General features: G+C 39.9%; 3 protein-coding genes across 3 annotated transcripts; 2 read left to right on the forward strand and 1 right to left on the reverse strand.

The window, feature by feature from the left end:
- The first annotated feature begins 3,164 nt into the window (after window positions 1–3,164).
- Window positions 3,165–4,220, forward strand: LOC115501437 (olfactory receptor 1G1-like). Its single transcript, XM_030296517.1, has one exon. It carries the CDS (start codon window positions 3,165–3,167, stop codon window positions 4,218–4,220), a length of 1,056 nt encoding a protein of 351 aa, XP_030152377.1.
- Window positions 4,221–15,222: 11,002 nt separating this feature from the next.
- LOC115501487 (olfactory receptor 1D2-like) lies at window positions 15,223–16,203 on the forward strand. Its single transcript, XM_030296568.1, has one exon. It carries the CDS (start codon window positions 15,262–15,264, stop codon window positions 16,201–16,203), a length of 942 nt encoding a protein of 313 aa, XP_030152428.1. The 5' UTR covers window positions 15,223–15,261.
- A 4,108-nt stretch (window positions 16,204–20,311) lies between these two features.
- LOC115501354 (olfactory receptor-like protein DTMT) lies at window positions 20,312–21,260 on the reverse strand. The gene is given in 2 exon segments (XM_030296401.1): window positions 20,312–20,819; window positions 20,821–21,260. Coding segments are annotated over 2 exon segments (948 nt in total).
- Window positions 21,261–21,829: the final 569 nt, after the last annotated feature.

The raw sequence follows: 21,829 nt of genomic DNA on the forward strand, positions 1-21,829 counted from the left end.
AGATATAGATATAGATATAGATATAGTTTACAGCATACAGATCTATTATATTATAGATTATGTAAGATATATATTTGGTTTATTGTCCAATTGGTTTCCATACAACACCCAGTGCTCATCCCAACAGGTGCCCTCCTCAATGCCCGTCAGCCACTTTCCCCTCTCCCCCACCCCCCATCAACCCTCAGTTTGTTCTCAGTATTTAAGAGTCTCTTATGGTTTGCCTCCTTCCCTCTCTGATCCTCTATTGTTCAGGATCCACATATGAGTGAAAACATATGGTATCTGTCTTTCTCTGCCTGGCTTATTTCACTTAGCATAATACTCTCCAGTTCCATCCACATTGTTGCAAATGGCAGGATTTCATTCTTTCTCGTTGCCAAGTAGTATCCCATTGTATATATAAACCACATCTTCTTTATCCATTCATCAGTTGATGGACATTTAGGCTCTTCCCATAATTTGGCCATTGTTGAAAGTGCTGCTATAAACATTGGAGTACAAGTGCCCCTATGCATCAGCACTTCTTTGAGACTTATTCATTCACATGATAGATATTACTGAGTACCTATCTTGTATCAGGCTCAGGGCTAATGCTACATTTCCAAGATGAACAAGATAGACATTTTCTTGGGCTACTCACAAAGATACAGTAGAATGGAGAACACAGACAAGTAAATAGTTGGTCACAGTCCAGAGTGACACATGCTGTGATGGGGGAGGCACAGGGCCAGAAGGGGCGTGAACCTGAGTTTGCCGTCAAGAGAATAAGTCAGGAAAGTCTTCCTCAAAAAAGACTAATGAATAGATAAAGAAGATGTTATGTGTGTGTGTGTGTGTGTGTGGCCATCAAAAGAATGAAACCTTGCCATTTGCAACAATGTAGATGGAGCTAGAGTGTATTACATTAAGCTAACTGAGTCTGAGAAAGACAATATCATAAGATTTCACTCATATGTGGAATTTACAAAACAAAACAGATGAACATATGGGAAGGAAAAAGGGGGGGAGGGAGCAAACCATAAGAGACTTTTAACTATGAGAACAAACTGAGGGTTGATGGAGGGAGGTGGGTGGGGTGTGGGCTAAATGGGTAATGGGTGTTGAGGAGGGCACTTGTGAGGATTGCTGGACACTATATGTAAGTGATGAATCACTAAAATATATGCCTGAAACCAAGTTTACCATATATTTTAACTAGAACTTAAATTAAAACTTGAAAAGAAAAAAAAAATGACATCTAAGCTGAAACCCGAGGGAAGACTATTCCAGCACAAGAAAATAAGATGGGCGAAAGCCCAAAGGTGAAAAAGTATCTAGATCTTCTAAATAATTGTAAGTATAAGTGGGGCATAGGATGTAGAATGGAGAGGAAGGTCCATGAATCAGGGGAGACATCAAGGGTCTTCAGGCCCTATGAAGATGTGTAGAGTTTATCCTGAAAGGAATGAGAAACCCCTGAAGGATTTTTCAGGTGGAGTGACAAAATCAGATATGGTTTGTAGAAAGCCCATTCTCTCTGGAGTGAAACCAGAGGGCAGGTGGGTATGCCTGTAGGCAAGAATGACTGCCCATATTTAAGTGATAAATGAGTATCGTGAATGAAGGTAGTGGCAGCTGGGACTGAGGACAGTGGGTAAATAAAGAGAAATGGGTAAATTTTAGTTACATCGACAAAGTAAAATCACCAGGATTTGGTAGTATTGGATGCATGTGAGGAGGAAGAAAAATGGGTCTATAATGGCACCCAGATTTCTCACCAGACCAGCTGGTGGCGATAATGATTTCAGCATTAGATATGCTTTTCACCAATTCCACATCCTTTTTTCCAATAGCCATGCTTTTCAAGATATTGGGGAAATATGCTAAAGATTTACTTGACCTGTGAAATCTTTGGATGGATTAATGTCACAATGTCCACATGAATACCACAAGAGTTTTGTGAAGAAACAACTTCAACCTAGCTTCAAAGTATATGTATTGGTATACAGTTATGGTATTGTTGCTCAAATTATATGTTTAAATGAATGGCTTTAAGATGCAGCTGTAACACATGATTGATCCTGCTACTGCTACATGCAAACACTTCATAACATACTATGATTTGTGTGTGTGTGTGTGTGTGTGTATGCATGTTATACTTTGGTTGCTCTTCAAATACAGCAAGCTGAAGAAAAAAGATAAATCCCTCATTCACTCAAATAAGAGCTGGTCACATGTCCACACCTAGATGTCAATTTGGCTAGGGAAGTAGTCTTAGCTAGCAAGCCACTTTCGAGAACGACTTCATATTAAGGATTAAAGGGACGTATGAATTTTGTCAGTATGATATCTATTTTGCCACAGCCCATGCTCAAGTCTCTTCCCACAAGGTGCTGGTAATTGCCTCTTCAGAACTCCTTAAATAGCTAGAACATTAGTTCCAGACTTGATATGACTCCTCCATACCAGTGAACACCAAGTAATTTTTTGTAAATTCAACAAATTTATTGATCACTTATTATGTGTCAGCAAGCATGTATTAGTCTAAGGGTGTAAAGGTGAATAGTGTTTGCATCATGATGTCCAAGAACTTACAGTCTGGCAGAGGGGATGGCCAGGTTGTAACGGTTTTAGGTTTTGTGGGGGTCACGTATGGCCTTTGTTGCATCTGCCTCTTTAAGGTTTGTGGGGGGGGTTTACCACCCTTAAAAACGTAAACTACATTCTTAGCTTGAGGTCCATGCCCAAAAAAAATGTGTGAGGAGGATCTGGCTCTGGTTTTCTGGTTTGCTGACTCCTGGTCTAGTTAACACAGTCGGAGAAAGGCAAGACTGGGAAAAGTGCACAGAAATCGGCGACAATGATTGACTAAAATCTCCTCACTGCTTAAGAACAAGCAAAGGCAAGCTTTTGTTTATATTTGATGAGTTTTGTAAACAGTTCATTATGTAGGTCAAAGCTTTATATCATGAATTTTAAAAAGTATGTTACTTAAAATATTAAAAAAGTATATGTATTGGATTCGTGCTTATATAATAAAACTTTTTAAAAAGAAACCTCTCCCCCCCCCACCGTTGCAGACAAATCTTTGGTATCCCATGGCAGAAAGCACAGGCATTTGCAAATATTCAGTTGAAACTGCCATTTTTGTGCATCGTAAGCAGTTAAATATTGGATATTTCATGATTCCATCTTACACTAGAAGATCAACGTTGGAATACTGCATCATTTTCAAAGTCCACAAACCAGGGCTTACCAATTTCATTCAATTAATCCATCTTTCTGCTTACCGACAAATGGAGTGGGAAAACCTGACCAGCATCTCAGCATTTGTCCTCCTGGGGCTTTCCAAGCAGCCAGAGCAGCAGGAAGTCCTCTTTGGGCTCTTTCTGTTCACGTACCTGGTCACAGTGGGCGGCAACCTCCTCATCATTCTGGCCATCATTGCCGATGCCCACCTCCACACGCCCATGTACTTCTTCCTGGCCAACCTCTCTCTTGCTGATGCCTGCTTTGTGTCCACCACAGTCCCCAAGATGCTGGCAAACATATGGATCCAGAATCAGGCCATCTCCTATGCAGGGTGTCTATCGCAACTGTATTTTTTCATGCTGTTTGTGATGCTGGAGGCATTCCTCTTGGCCGTCATGGCCTACGACCGCTATGTGGCCATATGCTACCCGCTCCATTACGTCATGGTCATGAGCCCTGGGCTCTGTGTCTTCCTAGTTTCTGCATCCTGGATTATGAATGCCCTCCACTCCCTCCTACACACACTCTTGATGAACAATCTGTCCTTCTGTGCCGAACGCAAGATCCCACACTTCTTCTGTGACATCAACCCACTTCTGAGTCTGTCCTGCACGGATCCCTTCATTAATGAGCTGGTGATTTTCACTGTTGGGGGCCTTGCAGGACTGGTTTGTGTGCTTTGCCTGATAATCTCTTATGCACATATTTTCTCGACCATCCTGAAGATCCCCTCAATTCAGGGGAAGCAGAAAGCCTTTTCCACCTGCAGCTCTCATCTCTCTGTGGTTTCTCTATTCTTTGGGACTTCCTTTTGTGTTTACTTCAGTCCCCCCTCGACCCGCTCAGCACAGAAGGGCACAGTTGCATCAGTGATGTACACAGTAGTAACCCCAGTGCTGAATCCCTTTATCTATAGCTTGAGGAACAGAGACATCAAGTCTTCCTTGAGAAAGCTAATTTGGGTTAGCAAAATCCCTTCCCCTTAGCAGTGGTGACTTCACATCCAATATGGGGATCTCCACTTAACGGCATTCACCATATAAGCACTAAAGATGAGAGAAAATGGAGACCTCACTTTCAGGACCTGTGATCTGAACTTGAAATCTTCATGCCTAACCTACAGGACTTTCTCCAAACATACCCATCATCAGGCCAATATCATTCATTAACTTAATTTCTTACAATCATAATGCCCTAAAATCACAGCGATTCAGATTTATAATATAATAAAGGATGTACTTGAATACTTTTGAAACAACTCGTGACCAAAATAAGGAAATACTGGTTGCGCTATTGTATGTGTCCAAGAATAAGCTTCAGGGAAAGATAACTTTCCCCCACCATCACTGTGACCTTGGTGACTTGGATTCCTACCAACAGTGTTTTTGACACTGGGAATCCCCATATCTGTGAAGTCCCCATGCTGAGATAATAGAACCCGGGACTGGAAAGGAAGGGTTTGACAGGGTGGAGTCCTTAGGTAGACCTACTGTAACATTTTACCAGGCATCCGAGACCCCCATCCCTCTTAACATCTTAAATTATGAAAATTGTTACTTTCATGAAGATTTAATTTTTATCTTTGGGGAACGTTTTTCCAAGTCAATTTCATCTTTGCAATACCAATGCTTACCATTTGGCACAACGCCTGGCACCATTAATATGTGCTAAACCCCAATGCCATGGTTGCACTCATAAAGTTAGGGATCAGGAAAGAATGATCTTATGGACAGTTCATAGTCTCTTAGCTGAATGATTGAAACCCCCTCCTAGATATTCCTCAGTCCCTAATCTCTCCCCATTCCATCTATTCTGCACACCACAATCATATTAACCTTCATTGAATATGACTACCACCCTATTAGAAATCTCCAGGGGCCTTATACTGCCTGCAGAATAAAGTTCAAACTTATTTATTGTAGCATTCAGGACCACCTTCACCAGTTCATAACAAATATGGTTTGCAGCCCACACTGTTCTATATTGCTCCCAAGATCAACTCAGGCCAATATTTTCATAACTTACTGATTACTGTTGAAGTTTACCAAAAAGGACTTGGAGAGCTAAGTCACCAAGAGTTTTGACAAATACATGTATAATAAGGTACACCCTAACCAATTAGACGCCATAAGAAAATAAAAAGCTACCATGGGGTACTATTTTTTATTCTTGCCTATTTCCCTTTAGGTATCTTGCTGCATGCTTAATGACATAGGTTGTGTTTACTGTAGATAATATCTCCTCCAGTAGAAGTCAATTTCTGATGGCCAGCTCCCTTGATCCCCATTTGTCTTACAGTAAGCTTACATACTATCTTCTGACAATAAAAGTTAGTACAGCAAAGTGGTAAACATTGGCTCTACAGTTAGATAGATAGACTGCAGCAAGTTCAAATCTTAGCTCTGCTGCTTGTAAGCTGTGTGACCCTGGGAAATTACTTAACCTTTCAAAGCAGATATAAACTACCTTATTGTGTTGTCAGGAAGTTTAAATACGGTAATGTATGTTAAAGCATTGTTTGTGATATTTAAGTGAGATATTCATATAAGTATATAAAGGGTGAATGCCTAGTACATGGTTTTGTTTGTTTGTTGTTGTTGTTGTTGCTGTTGTTTTAGTAGGCTCCACGCCCAACATGGGGCTTGAATGTGATGACTCTGAGATTAAGAGTCACACGCTCTAGTGACTGAGCCAACCAGGTGCCCCTAGGATATATAGTATGTTGTCAATAAATGTTAACTGCCGTGGCAGTAGTCCTTATTAAAATTAAAGCTGAGCAGCAGTAGTTAATGCAAATTCACTCACAAGAACTTAAGGGGTCACCCATGGCCTGCTCTGTGAAACTAGATGGGATCCTGTATTTCAACCATCCTTTTTAAGAACATTTTGGGTTTAATGTAGAATCACCTACTTGCTGGGATTCATGTGCAGGGATGATTTCAGTCTACCTTTGAAACCATGCTTACCAGCTACTTAAACTTAGAGTAAAATTTTACCAGCTAACTTAAAATACATAAGTTTGTACTATCTCATATGCTCTCCTAATTCATTGACAGACGTGCGTCTTCCACTGCTTAAATATTCACCAATATTTTTAGTTCCAGCTTTTAACTTAAATTATGTTACTCTTCCATATTTATATTTTGTCTGTGAATGTCTTTGTAACAACACAGTTTACACATTTGTCATAATTATACCTTCTGAGGTACGTCAATACACCCTCACACCATAGTTTTGTCAAATGTTGCCCTACTATGCTGTTTGAGGATTAATTCAAAATTTTGAATATTAAAAAATATCATTTCCACAAGCATTACTTTCTCATATGATTTACTCTCTTAGCCTACATTCTTAAAAATAAATCCATCCACGTGCACATATGGATAGTTTTAAAGTTCTGTCCTATACTGCCCATTTGCCATGAAACTATAACTGTTTACCCATCATCCCACCAATAATGTTTCACTATTGTTATTCATTTTACTAGCTTGGTAAATATGTAATAACATAGTATAATTGTGGGTATGGATTATTATTCTTCTGTAAGTATTGAAATCTGAGAATTATTTAATAAAAGGCAATAAACGCTTGGGAATAAATCTAGCAAAGATGTGAAAGACTTCTACTCTGAAGACTACCCCACCTTATTATTTGTTTGAAGTAAATAGGTGTCTCTTAGCCCTCTGTATGCCTTCTTTGGAAAATGTCATCATGTCCTCTGCCCACTTTTTAACTGGATTATTTGTTTTTGGATATTAAGTTTTAAACTTCTTTATATATTTTGATACTAACCCTTTATCAGGTATGCCATTTACAAACATCTTCTCCTATTCATATATTGTTTCCTTCACTGTGTGGAAGCTTTTTATTTATGTATTGAATATTTTTGATATTCAAATATTGAATATTGAATATTGAACTTATTTTTTTAAGTTTATTGATTTACTTTGAGAGAGACAGAGACAGCATGAGCAGGGGAGGGCCAGAGTGAGGGGGAGAGAGAGAATCCCAAGCAGGCTCCACACTGTCAGCACAGATCCTGATGCGGGGCTCAAACTCACAAAATCGTGAGATCATGACCCGAGCCAAAACTGAGAGTCAGACACTTGACGGACTGAGCCACCCAGGCGCCCCAGAAGCTTTTTATTTTGATGAAGTCCCAATAGTTTATTTTGTTTTTGTTTCCCTTGCGTCAGGAGACATATCTACAAAAAAGTTACTATGGTCAATGTCAAAGAGGTTACTGCCTGCATTTTCTTCTAGAATTTGATGGTTTCCTGTCTCCCATTTAGGTCTAATGAACATAGGGCAGAAATAAAAGAGAGGCAAACCAAAAAACAGACTCTTAACTATAGAGAACAAACTGATGGTTGCTGGAGGGGAGGTGGGCAGGGGGATGGGTTAAATAGGTGATGGGTATTAAGGAAGGCACTTGTGATAACCACTGGGTGTTGTGTGTAAGTGATGAATCACTAAATTCTACACTTGAAATAAATATTACACTGTATGTCAACTAACAGGAATTTAAATAAAATTTGGAGAAAGAAAAAAATAATAGTTAAAAGAATAATAAATAAAAATAAAGTGAGCCAAAAAAAAAAAAAAATGGAGAAACACAGCATGTTTAAGATTCAGTTGGAGGGGCGCCTGGGTGGCTCAGTCAGCTGAGCGTCCGACTTCGGCTCAGGTCATGATCTCGCAGTCTACGAGTTTGAGTCCCGTGTAGGGCTCTGTGCTGAGAGCTCAGAGCCTGGAGCCTCCTTCAAATTCTGTCTCCCTCTCTCTCTGCCCCTCCCCCGCTCGTGCTCTGTCTCTCTCTCCGTGTCAAAAATAAATAAAAACATTTAAAAAAAATTTTTTTAAAGATTTAGTTGGATATCCACACTTGTGGGAAAAAATATATCTTGACTTCTACCTCACCAGATATTATAATCCATTCTAGATTACTAACAGATCTAAATGATAAAGTCAAAACAACAAATCACTTCACATAAAGTATAGATGCCCAGGAAGTATGTGTAGCTGCACTATTCACAGTAGCCAGAAATAGAGACTACTAGAACTCATCAAGGTAGAATGGATTTCTTTCAATGGCATAGTCACACAACAGAGCATTTTACAGCAATGAGCAATCTACAACCACGTGCAGCAATATGGATGAACGTCACATACAATGCTGAGTAAAAGAAACGGACACAAAAGAGTACAACTACGTGCTTTCACTTACATAAAGTACAAATACGGGCAAAACTAAATTATGCTATTAGGAGTGGTTACTCTTTGCAGAAACAGTGACTGCAAGAGAGCATGAGGCGTGCAAAGTGCTGACAATGTGTTTTTTTATGCAAGTTCTGGTTTTTCATATTTTGTCAGTTTGTCAAAATTCCTACAGAAATTTTCAAATATTGGTAAATAAGACTCATTTCCCAAGACCCTTCCTAACAGATACAAACATTGGAGCAATTATCCAGGTTCATCTCAACAAGCTGTCATGGGATCGCCTCCCCAAGGCCTCTCCAAAACAGATAGGTAGGCCTGGTGCTCTCCCAGTACACCCCCTTCCTTCATGAACCTGAGACACAGGCTTCAATTCCCAGATGCCGAATTGTCATCAGGGCGTCCACGGCCTTCCATAATGTCTCCTCTTTTACAGGGACTGAAGGTCCAGGCACCAATATCCTCCTTCCCACTTTAGCCAACGGGACAAATTGCCAAGTCCTACTCAGAAAGCAATGTTTTAGGGTCCTTTATGTCTTGATCGAATTGATATCCTACGTGAGAGGAAACGAGGCAGCAGAACCAGAAAATTCTGAGAGCAGCACAGGACAGTGGGTAAGGTCTGCATGTCACAGGTTCATGTTCTCTGTTTTTCCCTCCTTTCTTATCTTCCCTCTTCTCTATTTTTCTCTCACAAACAGACTCACAAACTTTGACAGAATCTTCATAGAATCAAACCTCTTAGTGTTTAAAGGTAACTAATAACCCCTCCAATCTTTTCAGTGCTCTCCAGTTTTCAAAGTGCTGTCATAAGCTCTGTTGCATGTCATTCCCGAGCCTGCAAGGAAGGCTTCACGGGTGGGACAGAGAGGCTCGGGGAGGTTGCATGCCCTCCTCAAGGTCCTGCAGCTGGGGAGCAACAGAAGAGGTACCAAAGGCCAGTTTTCCAACATCAAGGAGGGACTACTTTTCCATACCACCCCTACACCCTTCCCCTCCCTGCAGAGCTATCCTGGAAAGGGGTTTCTGTCTCTGAGGTCAGCTGACCATACAAGTGAGAACCCACAGACTCAGAACAGCATTTCTGCACAATCAGAATCACCAGATGATTGCTAAAAAGGACTTGGTTCTCAAACCAGAACCAGTCTTTCCAGGAAGGGGACCGAAAAGCAGCTGTTTGTTTTAAAGTATCACAGGAGATTCTGATGCAGACTCAAGTGTCCGGGGGAACTTTCCTTCAGCGCTAGAAAGCAAAAATAGTATTCCCTCTGGGTGTCCTCTGACTTTCCCCTGCGCTCCTCCCTGCTTCCTTCCTTCCCCCCTGTGGGGCAGATATCCCAGAGGGCCCCAAATCCAGGCAAATAGGCTGTGGAGGGACATTGTTTCTGATGAGGTCTAAGGAGATGGGAGGCCTTTGTCTCCACGGCAGAAACAGAGGGGGTAGCTGGTGTGCTCAGGGTTGGGGTCACTCAGGGAGTTACCACTGTGCTCTTTTTCATTTTAGGCCATTTGGGGGTTCTTGGAGGGATCTCTGGAATGAGCCCATCAGTTTCCCATTATCGGTCAACCGTTTTTCTAAGAGGAAAGCAGTCTTTCTTTTGCTAGCCCCAAGTTTCCAGGCTTTCTACCTTCTCCCACTTCTAGGCTAACAAAGCAAACATGTGACTTGAACTCCTGGTCAAAGCCTCGTCCCTGCCACCAAATCACTCCATGACCTTGGGCAGATCTTTTCAGCGAAAACTCTCCCTTAAGTACTAGGAGAACAAACTATCTCATTCATGGTATTGAACCATAGGTGAATTATATGGTAATAAACCACAGATATGGGAAGTTGTATATACGGAAAGTCTCTAGAGCCTGTGCTAAGAGTACTTCCATTTTCACGCAAATGCCGAAGGACCACCGTATGATTACTCTATGGTTTGGAATCTTAGAGTTAAAAGAGATCTTAACCTTCACCTACTTCCACAAAAGCTGAATCAGCTCTGAAACAACCACTCCACCTGCATGATAATGTCTAAATGCCTTCTGTGATAGGGAATCCACTCCCCCTTCCCCCCCCAACCCCTGCACCCCACCCCTCTTCACTGGCAGAGCACTAGCTTCTCTGGGAGATAGCCTGGCTCTTCTCTTTGTCTCTGGTTTACTCCCTAGCTGCTGACTTGGACAAATAACACCCCGTGTATGGGAAGCCCAAGACGATACATTCTGGCACTCATTTCTCCCCCATGTAGACAGCACCGAGGGGCTGGCCACTAACAAGTCTGCCTGTGAGTCACTCTCTGCAGACATAGGTGGGCTGAGACTGCTCTGTTTGAGGTGGGGGGAGAGCCAGGCCCAGGATGGGGAAGAGACTAGGGCCCCTGATGCCTCTTTGTCCTGAGAGCAGGGTTTCCTACTGGAGGAGGTAGGAGATAGAAGTTTGAGAAAATTGTTCAGAATAGAGCTCCCTTTACAATCACTTCCAGTTAGGCTGAAGAAGTGCTTCCATGTACAGCATTTCATCTCTTTCTCCAAACCTCCATTCGGGTGGGCATTATTCGTCTTCTTCCAAGTGTGGCAAACTGCTTGGGATGTGGGCTTTGGAGACAGAAGAAGGGGGCTCGCATTTCCACTTGATCAGTTCCTGGTTGTAACTTGGTAAACTCATTAACCTAAGTCTTAGCCACCTTATCAAGAAATTGGAATATTAGAGTCAATTTGTGATTTTGTGTGTGAACTAAATACAAAATTTTACAACACGTTTTCTAGCCAGTGCTCAGTAGGAGGTAGTTGTTGGCTCATACGTGTTAAGCTAGCACTTGGACCCAAACTTCTGACTCAAAATATCCTCCCGCTGTACCACCCACACTGGATATGTGGGGATCCGATTTTGTGAAGATAACAAATCTGTTCATTTGCTAAATGCTGGGCCTTCTCCCTTACCCTTCAACTGGAGCTCCAAGCTATTTTAATCCCCTGGGTTACTCCCTGTCCGCACATCTGCATGTGCTTGTTTAGCTGCTTCTTTGAATTCATCGTATTCCAGATTGAAATTCCAGAACAGGCCCACTTACCCTGGCACGCTGGTTGATTTTTCGAACAACTGCATTTTATCTGTAGTGTTACTGAAAAGCTCTTGGCGCCGATCACTATACTTCATTCATTCATTTCAAATGCATGGAATGCCTAATACTCCATACAGTTCAGTTCCACCTTCATACGTTGAGCCTGTGCTGTGTCTGGTGCCATGCAAGGCCCTGGGATACAATGATGAAAATGTCCCTGTTCTTGAGGCACTCACAGTCTTGTGGGAAACAGACATTTAAGCAAAATGTAGGATAGGGCAACTATAAAAGCACAAAGACCAGAAGGTAATAATGTTTCCTACATGTCTCATGTCTTGTCGTGCCTCTATTCCTCCTTTAACTGATTTCTTTTCCATTAAATGAATAGTGTCTAATGTAGAATTTTAATTTCTGTAATGATTTTGAAGCCATGTTCTTTGAGAGTTGGATTTTTTTTTAGTGGCTGCTCTAGGGTCTCCTATATACACCTTAACATATGAGAAGCAGCTTCAGATCTGTACTAGCTTAATTCTAGTGATCTATAGAAACAATTCTTGTGGAGATCTATTCCCTTTCCCCTCTTTTTTGTACTATTATTGTTATAGGTATAACATCTATTAATGTTAGATGTGGTATCTATATATAGAGAGAGAGATATGTAACCCAGTATATATATAAGCATATATATACACATATTTATATAAGCATATAACCCAACAATATATTGTCATAATTATGAATTTACCTTTCTATAGTCATTTCCTTAGTCAATACAGCTTTGATCCCACTGACATCCCTTGTCCTGTTATTGACAATATGTTGTATATCTATGCACTATAAGCTTGACAATATACTATTACCTATTATTTCATATACTTGGTTCATAAATCAGTTAAGACAAGAAAGGAGAAAATAAGCACTTAAGCTGTATTGTATATTTACCTAACTGCCTTTACCGCTATTCTTTGTTGCTTGTGTGTGTGCAAATTACCAACTGGGGTCATTTACTTTCAGCTCAAAAACCTCCTTCAGTATTTTTTGTAAGTAAGGCAGGACTGGTAAGAACAAATTCTCTCAGTTTTGTTGACCTGAGAAATATTTTATACTGTCTTCATTTTGAAAAAGAGCTTTACTGGACATGGGATTCTTGTTTTATGGGATTTGGGGGTTTTATTGTTTTGTTTTAACTTTAAATATATTATCCCAGTGCCTTCTGGCCCCCATTGTTTCTGCTAGGTCAACTGTTAATGTCATCAGAATTTCTGTATAAATAGATATTTGTTTCTTTCAGCTTTCAGGATTTCTCCTTGTCTTCACCTTTCAGATTTTTTATGGTGGTGAGTCTGTTTGTGGGTCTCTCTCTGTTTATCCTACTCGGAATTTGTTGAGCTTCTAGATGTGTAAGTATTTTTCAATAAATTTGGGAAGTTTTCACTAATTATGTCTTCAAACATTTTTCTGCTCCTCCCTTTTGCTCTCTCTCCTCTTTCCAGTACTCCCGCCACGTATATGTTGGTGTGCTTAATGGTGTCCCACATTTCCCTGAGGCTCTCTTCATTTTTCTTCATTTTCTCTCTTTTTTCAGCTTGCATCAATCTATCTATAGGATTACTAATTCTTCTGCCATTCGAACTCACTGTTGAGCCCCTCCAGGGACTTTTTTGTTTTAATTATGACACTTTTCAACTCCACAATTTCCCTGTGATTATGTTTTAAAATTCCTTCCTCCTATTGATAGTCTTGATTTGATAGGCATTGTCATAATACCTTCTTTTACTCCTTTATTGTTTTTAATTTTTTAATGAGTATTTATTTTTGAGAGAGAGAGAGAGAGAGAGCATGAGCAGGGGAGGGGGAGAGAAAGAGGGAGACACAGAATCCGAAGCAGGCTCCAGGGTCTGAGCTGTCAGCACAGGGCCCGACGTGGGGCTGGAACTCAGGAACGGTGTGATCATGACTTGAGACGAAGTTGGACACTTAACTGACTGAGCCACCCAGACGCCCCTTCTTTTACTTCTTTAAACACATTTTCCTTTAGTTCTATGGACATGTGTTTTTTTTGAAGTTGCCTTTTAATTTTTTTTAAGTTTTATTTTAATTCCATTTAGTAAACATACAGTGTATTATTAGTTTCAGGTATACAATATAGTGATTCAACATTTCCATACCACCCCTGGTGCTCACCACAAGTGCATTCCTTAATCCCCATCACCTATTTCAACCATCGCCCCATCTACCTCCCCTTTGCTTATCAGCAGTTCTCTATAATTAAGGGTCTGTCTTCTAATTTGTCTCTTTCTCTCTCTCTTCTTTTCCTTTTGCTCATTTGTCTGGTTTCTTAAATTCCACATATGAGTGAAATCATATAGTATTTGTCTTTCTCTGACTGACTTATTTCACTTAGCATATATTCTCTAGCTCCATCCACATGGTTGCAAATGGCAAGATTTCATTCTTTTTTATGGAGGAATAATATTCCATTGCGTATATATATATATATATATATATACACGCCACATCTTCTTTAACTATTCATCAGTCAATGACACTATTCATCTTTCATTCTAGCCTTAATACACTCTTTTATTTTTAGAGTCCTGGATATTTCACAGAGCAAGTGTCTCCTCACTCTGTTTTTTTCTACATTTTCTTAGCTTATTTTCATGCTTATTTGTAGATGACATTTAGATTATCTTTTATTTCTTAAAAATTTTATGTTTCAATACATTAAATTTTATGTTAGAATTTTATGTTTCAATACATTAAATTTAGATTAATTCAAGGGAATATGCACCAGTGCCACAAATTTATCTTTCTGCTTGGTACCATGGTATATCTATTCTTAAATGTACACATCATGCCTCACCGGAGATGGTGAAGGTCCAGTCTGATTCCTGTTAACATCTCAATGCATAGATCTGTTTGGTGATAGTGTGGATGCAATTGTTTCACCTCAGCTTCTATCCTACTTCTGATGATTGTCTACATGTAATGACAATAGGCAATGTTTCTTGACTGCTCACTGCAGACAAGCGCTCTGTGTTAAGCACATTGTGACTTAATTTTCACATGAAGAAATGGGCTATTAAAGAGCACGAATGATTTACCAGACAACTGACCGGTGGTAGCACTTGGGCTGGAATTCAAGTGTTCTGACAATGCAATCTTACTAACTACATGAGATGACTACGCGAGTGCCATTAGTTTGGGGTCCACGTATTGTGTGATTGTCCAGTCCAATGTAAACCCTTTTTATTCCTAATGGCCTATCCATTGATTGTCTTAGATTTCCCAGATAAATTCTCATTTTAGCAAATAATTACTTTTCTTTCTCTTTTCCAATACTCTTACTTACTCTTTTTTGTTCTCTTGTGTAATGCCCATTTTTATAATGTATATAAAATATCATTGAAACACCTATGCAATATGCACTACATATCATCTTTAAGCACTGCAAGAGTATTTAAGACAATAGGATTTCATATATGACATAGACATAATTCCTAGAACATTGAGTATGCCAAATTAGCAGTTGCTGGAATGATTAAGGTTCATAAACATTTTCCATGTTCTGTTTCTGTGTCTGTTATTTCTTTCTTGTTTAAAAAAAGTATAAAGTTGAGTCTATTTTAATGATTTTTTATAAAATTAAGATAATTTTAGTGCTAAGAAAATAATTTATTTTGCTCATCTGAATGTACTTATTCAATAGAGGACACTTAGCAGACATTTGGTGGTACTGATATTGTAGACAGTTGGGGAAATGGATGGAGGCAACCAGACTAGAATCTCTGACTTCCTACTCCTGGGGATTTCAGAGAGTCCTGAGCAGCAGCAAGTCCTGTTCTGGATGTTCTTATCCATGTACCTGGTCACAGTTGTGGGAAATGTGCTCATCATCCTGGCCATCAGCTTTGATCCCCGCTTGCACACTCCCATGTACTTCTTCCTGGCCAACCTCTCCTTCACCGACCTTTTCTTTGTCACCAACACAATCCCCAAGATGTTGGTGAACCTTCAGTCCCAGAACAAAGCCATCTCCTATGCGGGGTGTCTGACACAGCTCTACTTCCTGGTCTCCTTGGTGACACTGGACAATCTCATCCTGGCTACAATGGCCTATGACCGCTATGTGGCCATCTGCCGCCCCCTCCACTATGTCACAGCCATGAGCCCTGCACTCTGTATTTTGCTCCTCACCTTGTGTTGGTCACTTTCTCTCCTCTATGGCCTCACCCTCACCCTCTTCATGACCAAGGTGACATTCTGTGGTTCCCAGAAGATCCACTACATCTTCTGTGAGATGTATGTTCTGCTGAGGTTGGCCTGTTCCAACACCCAGATCATTCACATAGTGCTGATTACCACAGGCATCTTTATCTTCCTCACCCCCTTTGGGTTCATGATGATATCCTACATTCGTATCGTCAGAACCATCCTCCAAATACCTTCAGCCTCTAGTAAATACAAAGCCTTCTCCACCTGTGCCTCTCATTTGGCTGTGGTCTCTCTTTTCTATGGGACACTTTGTATGGTATATCTGCAGCCTCTCCAATCCTACTCCATGAAGGATTCAGTAGCCACAGTGATGTATGCTGTGGTGACCCCCATGATGAACCCTTTCATCTACAGCCTGAGGAACAAGGACATGCATGGGGCTCTGGGAAGACTGCTTCTAGGTAAAGCCTTCCAGAAGGTGACATGAGGTAATTTTGGAGACTGAAATGGAGACTGGGAATTTTCTACCACATGCAAGGCATTATCTCATGGGAGACACAGGAGTGATTAGGACATAGCTCCAGCTCAGAATGAATTTATGTATCCGTGGTATGTATGTGTAACGCAAGATCCCCTGACCAAAAAACCTTCAAAATAAATAAGGTAACACTAACACTAATACCAGAATTTTGCAAATAAGAACCTTCAACTTATGTGGCCACGGCATCATATTGCCACCATGCTGTGGAATCCATGTAAATGGATAAACTCACCAACTAAAAGATATACAATGTCTGAATGGATAAAATAAATATTCCCAACTGTATGCTACCTATAAGACATAACACTAGAAGTTGAAAGATTGTCATAAAAATCCAAATCTATAGTTAATAGTTTAATAATTATGCTTAACAGAATGTCCTCCTAAGAATTGGACAATGCTTTGCTTAATAAATTGGATACACAAAATGTTGGGCATCTATACTAACAGAGATCAGACATGGGGCCAAACAGCTGGGAGGTATTGTGGTCCTGGGCCTACATTCCCACCCAAAAGCAACCTCCTGTGCTTGGTAGCACTTTGTCCTTTCAGACACGGCATAAACTCTCCAGTTCGTCAGCATGTATCATTGCCTTCTTGGCACTGCTTTTCTCAGAAGAAGGTAATATTTTCTGGATTCACTGCAGATACCAAAAATGGAAAAATAATTGTATTTTGGGGGGAAAAACCCGAGTGTTTCTTCCTGGAATATACTGTATCCCAACACGTTTAATTAGCAAGCAAAGAGCACCTGTGTCAAACCTATTTTACATTAAATGAATCTTACAATGATCAGTGTAGAAAAAAAGTTATGAGATGAAAAGTTTAAGAAGCAAAAAGAAGCCTGAAGTTTTTCATTCATTTTTCAATATGATTATAAAATCAACAATGATATTGTGCAATGCTGTTGTATTCAATGAAATAATTGGGCTTCACACTTTTTAGAGATTTTGAGTAGTAAATGATGGTCTTTGGGATTTAGCAAAAATTATGTGCTTCAAACAGAAAGCAGCATTCGTGCTTTGCCACATGAGAATATAAACATTAATAATACCACTGAATTCACTATATTTAATTGTGATGCTGATAAAAGGTTTGATCCTTCCAAAGAAACTTTGGAAAAGATTCCCTATTTGACACAATATCAAGAAATTAGTTATATATTTATTAGAGGAAAAAAAACTTCAAAATTTTAATGTTAGCTGGTCAAAATTAGTAAGTCTACTACAAACTGCACTCTGATAGTATTAGTGATAATATCAAACTTGTTTTTAAAAATTAAACCCAGGGTGTCTTGCTGACTCAGTTGGTAGAGTATGTGACTCTTGGTCTCAGGGTTGTGAGTTTGAGCCTCACGTTGGGTGTAGAGATTACTTAAAATAAATAAATAAAATTTAAAAAAAAATAAATCTGAAGTGACAATATTTTCCATGACACCTAACGTGAGTCATTTATTATAATATTTTTCAATGCTAAAATTTCAAAACTAAAAGGCTTAATAGAATAGTAATTATATCATAAACTGAATACGTTCCCATGAATTGAACCAGCTGGCCAGTGCTCCACTTTAAAAATTGACTAAACAATATGGTAGTCTTTGGCACTATGTGGAGGTCAGACATGGGACCAAAAAAGGTTTTGGAAATGTTTAAAGAAAATGAGTTACTCATGTTACACAATAATTTTTTAAAAACCTCTCCTATCACTCGTGAAGATTGGATTCAATACATGGGGTTATCTTGATATGCAAATCATGTCTGAATACATTGTGAATACTTCTCTGAAAATACAGTCACAAATAATTGCACAAATATATTATTCAACTGACTGATTCCTTTTGAAAAAACTGTACTTTGAAAAAATAATTTGGCAAAGAATAATGTGAACTACTCATCATAGTTAAAATACATTTACAGGAATGAAAATAATGACTGGTCTATATATACAAAATTAAGGAGCTGAATGATGAGTTCTTGTAAAATGTTCATTTATTCCCAATTTTATGACAATAAAATAACATTATATGTTATATGAACATATTAGTTTACCTTTCCCAATTAATACACTAAATGAAGAGCAAAAATTCAAGTTAATGGAACACTGTGCAATATAATACTGAAAAATATTATGACAACATTGGAATATTAGAATTCTACTTATGCCTCCAGAAAAGTGATCTTAATTATATAAATGTTTGTGCAAAGATTTGATCCATATTCAAAGTGCATGTGGTTGTGAACAGATCTTGTATTATTATTTTTTTTAATTTTTTTTCAACGTTTATTTTATTTTTTGGGGGGACAGAGAGAGACAGAGCATGAACGGGGGAGGGGCAGAGAGAGGGGGAGACACAGAATCGGAAACAGGCTCCAGGCTCCGAGCCATCAGCCCAGAGCCTGACGCGGGGCTCGAACTCACGGACCGCGAGATCGTGACCTGGCTGAAGTCGGACGCTTAACCGACTGCGCCACCCAGGCGCCCCCAGATCTTGTATTATTAAACAGGAAAAAAAAATCTAAATATCATTCCCAGTTAATGGACCCAATCCTAAATTCTCCACTAAACAATTCAAGATAAAACAAAGGACTTCACACTGACATCTTGGTCAGAAGAAAAGATGCCAGGTTTTGCTTCCAAATCAAAGGAGTTACAAAATACAATAATGTATTTAATAATTAAGTATTTCTATTTTCATTTATAATTTATTCAATATCAAAGTTAAAATATCATCTCCAGTGGCATATATTTTTGAGCTATGATAGAGGCATATTCCATATATTAATAAAATAAAAAATCTTTGATCATATTTCTGCAGTTGATTATTTATTTATTTATTTATTTGAGAGAGTGTGTGTGTATGTGTGAGAGGGTGAGAGAGAGAGAGGGAGAGAGAGAGAAACCCAAGCAGGCTCTGCATTGTCAGCACGGAGCCTGATGCAGGGCCCAAACTCACAAACCATGAGATCATGACCTGAGCCAAAATCAAGAGTCAGATGCTTAACCAACTGAGCCACGCAAGCATCCTTGCAGTAAGCGTCTGGCTTACTTAACACTCATGTACATTACCTGCTTGGCCACTGGAATATGGGCTTACAATTCTTGTTCTATACTTTATGATTATGTATTAGCATAATTCAATGAGAAAAATGAAGACATGAAAGAAATATGTGAAAGCATGATCTACTGACAAATGACTAAAACTGGACAGAATGCACCACTACAATGGAGGGAGTACAGTTTGGCAGTTTCAAGATGCAGTATAATGTAGTCATGAGGATCTTGGGCTACACACCAAACTGCCTGGGTTCCAATCTTAACTTCTTATGTGATGTTGGGCAGTAAATTAACCTTTCTATCATTTTACCTATAGAATGAGGATGACCATAGGACCAGCATCATAGAGGTGGTAGACTAATAGATTGGAAAAGTGCCTGACACATTCAAAAGCACGCAACAAGTGTTTGCTACTTATTCTCTTTTGTAAAGAACAATTTTTCTGATCTGGCTCAAAAAATAAAATTAAAATCAAAGGATAGAATGAGGTGAGCATATGGATGGAGAGAAGGAAATAAGAAGTGCTTTTATTCATAGTGGAGAGTGAGGTGTATAGAGAAGTTGAGAACTCCAGGATTCTCTGTGTTCTGTGAGAAAGAAAGGTTGGATTTTATTCTTTCTTCACTTGAGTGCATCACTGAGGATTTTTGAGCAGGAAGAAAAGCAATGATGACAGTGATGTTGGAAGAAGACAATTTCGGAATTGAAATGAATAATAGATGTTTTGCACAAAGGTATATAAGTCTTATTTTCAAACTTCAATTCCACCTGGCAAAAGGGAAATATGGATTCACATCAAACTGGTTTCCTGCCCCCAACTCTACCTGAAAGCAGCTAAGTAGTTACCACATTTTCATATTTGCCTTTAGCATAGGGTTTTTATCTGAACAGAAAATTTGATAGCTTTAAAATTAAGGGAGAAAAAACACTGATTTAGAGTCATATTCCATTATCAACATTACTATACCCACTGAATTAAATAATGTAAAAATCCAAATTGTTACCATTTTAGAGAGAAAGATACTTTCTTTTTCCAAAAGACTCTTCCCAGGGCTCCCTTCATGTCTCTGTTCCTCAGACTTTGGATGAAGGGATTCAGCATGGGGGTGACCACAGTGTACATCATGGCCAAGACAGTCTCCTCAACAGCAGAATTATTAGCTGATGGACACAAGTAGAGACCGATAACTGTCCCATAGAACAGAGACAGCACAGAGAGGTGGGAGCCACAGGTGGAGAAGGCCTTGCAGATGCCCCTGGCAGAAGGGACCCTGAGGATGGAGGACACGATCCGTGCATAAGACATGACAATGAGTAGGAATGGGATGACGAGAACAAGCCCTCCCATGATAAATATCACCAACTCATTGACTCGAGTGTCAGAGCAGGCCAGCTTCAGCAGAGCAGACATGTCACAGAAAAAGTGAGGGATTATGTTGTTGGCACAGAAGGACAGCTTGGCCATGAGCAGGGTGTGCAACATGGCATGGGCAGTAGTCAGCACCCAGGACCACCACCAAGGAGAGACAGAGGTTGGGGCTCATGATGGTGGTGTAGTGCAGAGGAAAACAGATGGCCACATAGTGACCATAGGCCATGACAACAATGAGGAAGCTCTCAAGAACTCCAAAAAACAAGTAACAATACATCTGGGCCAGGCAGCTGGCATAGGGGAGGGGCGGGACCTGGCTCTGCATGTTCTGCAGCAGTTTGGGCATTGTGACAGAGAAGAAGCAGAGGTCAGAGAAGGATTAATTGCTAAGAAACAAATACATGGGCACGTGGAGGTGGGAGTCCAGGCAAATGAGGACGACGATGAGAAGGTTCCCCAGGATGGTGGTAACATACACAGCCAGGAACAGAGCACAGAACAGATTCCACTGCTCTGGTTCGATGGGCAGGCCCAGAAGGAGGAACTCTGAGACGACAGTTTGGTTCCTCTCTGTCATTCTGTGACTCTATTATATTTATGAAGAAAATAACAGACCCTAAAATCCAAGTATAAGAAATAAATATATTTCCATTGCAAGTGGCCTATTGTCAAATGGTGGATGAGTGAGAATATAGGCACAGGTGGCAGCTGACTCTACTGAAAATACAAGCCTCCAATGGCCTCCAAGTCTCTAAATCGGATAACATATCACATTTAAAACTAATCGTCACTTCTTCCTTCTTAAAACTCTCCCATCTCTTGGCTGTGGTGACACTTCAGTTTCAAGTTTCCCCTATCTCCCTTGGAATGCCTTCACAGAGTCCTTAGAGAACGTCTCCTGTTCAGTCATCATTTGAATATTGGTGGTCCTCAGAATCCTCCTACACTTCCCCTAAATATGACAGTGAATCCCAAGTGTATTTATCCAGCCCACATAGCTCGTCTGGGCTATAGACCTGGGTGTTCAGCTCTCTGGTGGCCATCTTCCTGCATGGCTCACTGTTACTCTGAAACCAATCTTTGTGAAATTTAGTTTACTGTCTTCCTTGACCCAGAGGGGCTCCACTCCCAGTAGCTCTAGTTCAG

Source organism: Lynx canadensis, chromosome E1, assembly GCF_007474595.2.
Source record: "Lynx canadensis isolate LIC74 chromosome E1, mLynCan4.pri.v2, whole genome shotgun sequence".
Lineage (NCBI taxonomy): Eukaryota > Metazoa > Chordata > Mammalia > Carnivora > Felidae > Lynx > Lynx canadensis.